Below are 6,295 nucleotides of genomic sequence, written 5' to 3' on the forward strand. Positions count from 1 at the left end.
AAGGTCCCTGCGGAACATCCAGCTATGATCCCTGTATGCTTATACAATTCTCAAATTTTTTTCTTGGTAGTGACAATTTCCAACGAAAATGAAGCTAGAGAAGAGGAATTTGCCAGTAGGGGGTAGTGGACATCAGTTCCAGAAAGCAAGTTACACCAAGCATTAGTGTGTTCAGTGACTCATTCCTGAGGTTCTCCTCGAAGGTCAAGCTAACTTTCACAACTGTCAACGACTGCACAATGTCTGTCACAGAAGAAATAAGCTCACAAGTATCTAAATCTCACTCAATTTCACATAGCATTTGTTGAAATCCAGAATGTTTGCTGGTTTTCCAGGTTTAGCAATGTCTCTATTACTGTGTTTACGATACACTGCTGCTGCCATTGGTACTGGTATAGATCTTATGCAGGGCATCATTCAGAAGCCCAGAGGTTACATCAAAGGGAACACTTTGTTGGGTTAATTTGCCTAGAAGAGTAGTAATGTTTCACTGCCCTCCCAGCAGATGGAGGAACAGAGTTCTCATTTGAAACAGACAAAAATCAGTGAACCAAATTATCTTTGTTTTTCTTAGAAGCAATAGTGAAGGACATCACCCATGTCTTTCTAAAGAATTATACTTAAATAGTCTAAAAAAGGGAAAGAAAAAAGAAGACTGCTTAGGTCATCAATTCTGCACTAAAAATGAAGCTCCAAAATGGATGGATAGGATGAATACAGTGAGAAGGAAGGGCATCCCTTACAGAAAACCTAGCCAAAGAATGCCCTTTTTCACCTACCTGGTAAATCTCAAATTGCAGGGAAGTATGCAAGACACTGATCTTTAAGAATAGCCCATTCATTGAACTATCTTAAAAATATGGTGTAACTCTGTCATCTAGGACAAAGCTTAGGCTGCTTCCACTTCTAGCACAGAAGTTCTCCTACAGAGAAGAAAAGGCCTTGTTTGTAGTGAAGAGAGCTGCAGGAGCAAAAGCACCACCTCAGCTTGGAAAAGCATTGCCTATAAAGGCCTTGCGATCAAAGCAGGAGTTTTTGCTTCCTTGCATGCATCTCTGTGATGGAGCTCCTGATGGAAGTTAATGGTCTGTTTCCAAAGGTACAAGGAGGTTAGGAGTGGAAAAAAAATAAATCCTGTCTTCTCTCAAGGTGATGCTCCTCATGCTGCCCAAGGAATGTTCCTCTCCCTGTGTTAACTCCAGTGATTTTGATGATGTTATTTCTAATGCAGAGGGAAAAAAAAATCTCTCCACATCCCTCCCACCTCCACAGGCCATCTTCTTACATAGCAGCTAAGGGATTAGGGACAGAGTCACTTACAGACTTGTGGATCATTAAGTTGGCTGAGGACATGCCAGCCCCTCCATTAGAGGGATGGAGCTATTTTTGATTAGCCGTTATTGATGGTGCAACCAGAATACATGCAGAGCCAGCTGTGATCCAAAACTATATATGGAAAGAGCACATATTCCCCAATATCAGTGGAGTGCAGCAGCCCAGAGGAGCATGTGAGTTTGGATATATAATTAAGAAGCAGGAGGACCTGATTTGTATCTGTTCTCTGAATCCTCACTTGAATTTCTACAGCCCTCCAGCATCTGAATTTTTCACTTCAGACAACAGAAAACAAATTCTGCAATTAATTCTATATTGTATGGATGCCAAAACTCAACGAATGGAGCATATAAATTGGAACAAACTGGTGGGCTTTGTTCTGACTCTCTTCAGCCCTGAAACATCACCAATTATTTCTTGGCACTGCTACAATTCCTTCCTCACCAATCACTCTGTTTGCCAAGTGAATTGCTGCCTCAACTGTGTTTTCTTCCACAACTTCATCAACCAAGCCCAGCTTCAGTGCCTCAGTTGCTGGAATGTGTCTTCCTGTGATAAAAAGAGAAATAAGGTGACTACAGTGGGGCATTAAGGGCAATTTCATTCTTTTCCACTTGATCAAATGACTGGTGTGTAGCTGGCTTCGAATACAAGACGTGCTTGTTATCAGGCACATGAAATGCATTTCTAACTATGTGTCTCAGGAGCACGTATGTCCCTTTCTTAGATCATCATTAGTGGAAGCAAGCTGAATTTCAACCCAAGCAGCTACATGGGTAAAAGAAATGCATGTTTCTTAGACCAAGCTGGTGGTATGGCTCAATGCTGCATTCTTATACACAGAGCAAGGCCAAGGCACGGTACTTTACCTGTAGTGATTATATCCAGAGCAGCTGGTACTCCAATCAGTCTGGGTAGTCGCTGAGTGCCTTCAGCACCTGGAAGTAACCCAATGGTGACCTCTGGTAAACCCATCCGTGCCTAAAATGAAATCAAATCAACAACAAATCTGATTAGAAAGAGTGATAATTACAAACTGAGCAGAATAGAGGAAAGACAAGCAGACCTGACTCACGTGTTGCTCCTCTAGGAAGCCTCAAAACTTCTACACAGAAACTTCATCCTTGCTTTTTGCCGCCTGACATTTAAGACAAAAGCTCACTCAAACATTTCAAGAACTTTTGTACAAATGCACAAGAAAAACATCACCTTTCAATGTGTGTGCTAGCACAGCACTGGAGGAGAGCTGTGTGGGCAACAGCATTCCCTAGATTGACCCATGTGTAACTAACACTTTCAAGCAGTTGTTACCAAATACTGGAGGACACTCCATGACTTCGCTGTTACCTCCCTGCTCTAATTCTTGGAAGTTTAGTAAAGGAAAATTGGTACTGAACTCTTCCTTAATCTTCCTTCAGATGTGTTTCCTTCAAATGGCTCTTGGTGCACTTGATGTCCAGTAGGATTACGGCAGAGAAGCCAGGGGCAAAAGGAAGGGCAGGTGTGTGTCTTGTCTTAAAAGTCTATCTAGATTTTGTTGCCTTGTTTTAAAAAAAAAAAAATCAGTTTGCACATTTCCCATTGAGCTCTTAAGAGACTGGGAGTCACTTTAAGACCACTACTTATGGCACCCACCTTAGGTGGCATATAGGGTGATGTAGAATACCTCTTTATGTTGTTACAGCTGCCCAGTGTCATGGAGAAACAGGGACTCACCATGCAGAAGCGAGGGGATGGCCCTATCTGTGAACAGTCTCTATAAGGAGACCAGCTACTGCTAAAAGGTAATTCAGTATTCCTGAATCTTGAAGGAAACGGTTCAAGAAAAAAAGGGATCACTCCTTAAAAGACTCTTAAAGCTGTCTTTTGATCAGAGTACTCCCTGAGGAACCAGAGCTCAGGGGGAATCAAACTGTAAATGCTCTGTGCTAGCTGAGTTTCAACTGCCTATTGAAACTAGGCCACTAGCAGAAAGAAATGCAAAATTCACAGGGCTGGGGGAAAAAAAAAAGTCATGCTGCATGAGCCAGTAAGATACAGCCATCTACATCAGAATATAGATAATGACTACTGAGATCTAGGGCAAACTAACACCTGATTACTGAAGTTTCTATGCAGCCACCTCATTCTACTAGTTACAAATCAATTTTATATTTACATTTAGAAATTACTTGAATGTCAAGGGTGGTGGTGTAGGTGAAGAATGTCTGAGCACAGAGACTTGTATCCTGTAGCTGTAAAGCCTCTGAGCAGATGATCCCAGGCAAGGCATGCTGTCCTGCTGCTCTCCAGGAGCGGCCTCCCATGCTGTCCGTGGCCATATGTACATGGCTCCTGACGCCTTCACCAGCCTCTCTAGTTCACAGCGTATGTTACCTTCACATGTGCAATCCGATAGTGACAGCCAAGTGCCACCTCCAGGCCTCCTCCCAAGGCAATGCCTTCAATCACAGCCACCACAGGCTTCTCACTCCTTTCTATGAGAGAGATGATGGAGCCCAAGGCAGTACCCTGTCTCTTTGGAGAAGAAAATCCTCGAATGTCAGCTCCTGAGTTAACACAAAGACATGAAGAGGACTTAGTGGGGAAGGCAGTGATTGGAATGGTCCTTCCCTCTGCCGTTGAACATAGCTGGTCACAGACGATCAAGTCCTTGCAGAGCATGCTGCTGGCAGGAGAGAGGTTAACAGGAATCAACCCCTTTTGGGACCACCTTCAAGAAACCCTGGCTCCTTGAGGCTAGTCAGAAAGCTCAGGAGAAGGCAGTACAAAAATGCATAACTGTAGCAAGTTACTACAGAAAACTGCAGACATGCTTGGTTAACAAAAAAAAAAGAAAAGTAGTTGAGTCTGGACTAGTTAAGCACAAGTTACTACTAACAAGCAACGTAGAGGTCCACAGAAATCCCCTAGCTTCCCAGGTTTCTACAACTGGAGAAGATACGTTATTCACTGCTCTATGCGTTCCATACACTGGACCACTTATTGGTCCAGAGATTTTATACTGATGCCTCCTTACTTTCCATGGCTTGCTTTGTGTATCAGGGAGATGAGAAGCTATCCCCCACTTCAGCATGAACATACCAACTTATTTCTGGCTTGGACAGTCCAACTTGTCATGTGCTCCATGTCAAGTGTGGCACAGCAGAACAGAAAAAGCCCACTGTCTTGTGGCCATTTCCAGCCAAATCAGGACTTTTATCAGCAGTGTTACGAGGCAGAGAATCTTCAAATGTGGTGGGTGGAGTGTGTTTCCTCTTTTTCTTGGGCTGTTTGATGAAAAATGTCTTACCTGCACTGAATTTCCCATGTTCACCACAAATCATAACAGCTTTCACTGAGGGATCTGCATCTGCTCTCTTCAGTCCATCCTCTAGTGCCTGGAGAACTGTCAAGCTGAAATAAAGTAGAGATTGGTGAGTAACAATCAACTACATTACCTTTCCAAGAGGTCTGCATTATAAACACCAAGTGTCCCAGTAAAAACGAGGAGTACATCCGAGCATGTCTCTTCTCTAGCCTGCCTTCTGCCACAGCCTCTCAGGGTGAACCCTTTCATTACTCTCCCTCTCACTTCAAAGGCAAGCCCCAAAATCCAACAAGCTTATGATTGCTGACCTGTCATTTACTTGCTGAGGAGTCTTCTTGTGGCTATGACACTGCTGTTACCAAAGCAAACAGCATAGGGAAATGTTCTTTTCAAAATGCCTTTATGAATTAAACATTCAGATTTTTAGGAAAACAGTTTAGCATAATTTAAAAGTAATTAATGCTAAACCACTGACAATCTAAGAAATTTTCAAAAAGGGAGAAGAGCTCCGGGGATAAAAAGCTATCTTTCAAACACCTGACACAGAGCTGGTGCTGTGCTGACAATTATAACGCTTTTGCCTTGCAGAGATCTGTATACAGGTCCAGACTTAAACTTGTGTGAGATCCCGTCAAAGTGAATTTGTGCCTAAAAACCTAAGTAGTGTTTCCTTTATCTTTCTCTTATCTGATTTCCACATATTTCCACAGACGAAAGAAGTAAATGTGGCCAGAAAAGAATTAACAAAGAACTTCAAAGGGAACAGTAGAAGTATAAATAGTATTTTTACAAATCAGATATTTTAAAAAAAATCTGGCCTGACTGTATGCTTACTTGGCATTTGAAGCTCAGAAGCCAATTATATACAGGGTTGTGTGTATGGATGGACATGGAGAGTACAGTCTGTTTTAGAAGACAGTAACAATGAAAAAGATGGTAGGTAAAAATAGAAGCATTAATGCCTAACACTTTATTAATAAAAGTATTAACAAAAATCATGTGCACATATAATTTAGATACTAAAATATACACATATGCACACACTTGTAAGTATATGAGTGTATATATGGTTTGTGAGAGAGATTTTTCTGTGGGCATGTGTACACACATACTACATACGTAGATATGCCTCTGGTTCAGAAAATCTGAGCCATATAGTGGTTGGAGGAATATGCAGGGAAGTATCATACATGCTCGCCCAGTCCTTTATAAATATACTGTCTCTTCCTAGCCGCCTTCTCCAAACTCTAAGCTCAGTCTCACATGTAAGCTTGGTGGCTGATGAAAAGAGAGCGGAGCTCTGTTGATGCCTGGTGGAGAGGAGGAGCATGAATTAAAGGGAACTGATAGAAAGGCCTGACGCGTACTCAGTTCGTGCGTGTTTTTCGTATATATGAGGGCATTTCACTTAAAAAGGAAGCTTGTCATGAAGTAGATGAAAAATGTATTGCTGTACTCATGTAAGGCTTCTAGGTGTGTCCAGGGTGGGTCATCACACTATTCACGTAAGGCAGCAGCCTGCAGATTGAAGTGGAAATCCATAGACAGAAAAGGGAAACTGAGGCAGCCCAAGAAGTTTTCTGTAAGCTGGCTGTGTGAAGTCCTGCCAGCCAACCTCTGCATATTCCTCCTTCAGAATAAACGATTAAG

The 6,295-nt window shown here is 42.3% G+C and overlaps 1 protein-coding gene across 1 annotated transcript in view; it reads right to left on the reverse strand.

Moving 5' to 3' along the window:
* Window positions 1-5,837, reverse strand: part of EHHADH (enoyl-CoA hydratase and 3-hydroxyacyl CoA dehydrogenase) — a 20,066-nt gene extending 14,229 nt beyond the window's left edge. Inside the window, exons 1-5 of the mRNA XM_035900049.1 lie at window positions 5,758-5,837; window positions 4,628-4,731; window positions 3,712-3,884; window positions 2,205-2,316; window positions 1,780-1,884 (exon numbers count right to left, since the gene is read on the reverse strand). Coding sequence (XP_035755942.1) covers window positions 1,780-1,884; window positions 2,205-2,316; window positions 3,712-3,884; window positions 4,628-4,731; window positions 5,758-5,837 — 574 coding nt within the window. The remainder of the gene's footprint in view (window positions 1-1,779; window positions 1,885-2,204; window positions 2,317-3,711; window positions 3,885-4,627; window positions 4,732-5,757) is intronic.
* Window positions 5,838-6,295: the final 458 nt, after the last annotated feature.

Source organism: Egretta garzetta, unplaced genomic scaffold (genome assembly GCF_000687185.1).
Source record: "Egretta garzetta isolate BGI_Z169 unplaced genomic scaffold, ASM68718v1 scaffold448, whole genome shotgun sequence".
NCBI lineage: Eukaryota > Metazoa > Chordata > Aves > Pelecaniformes > Ardeidae > Egretta > Egretta garzetta.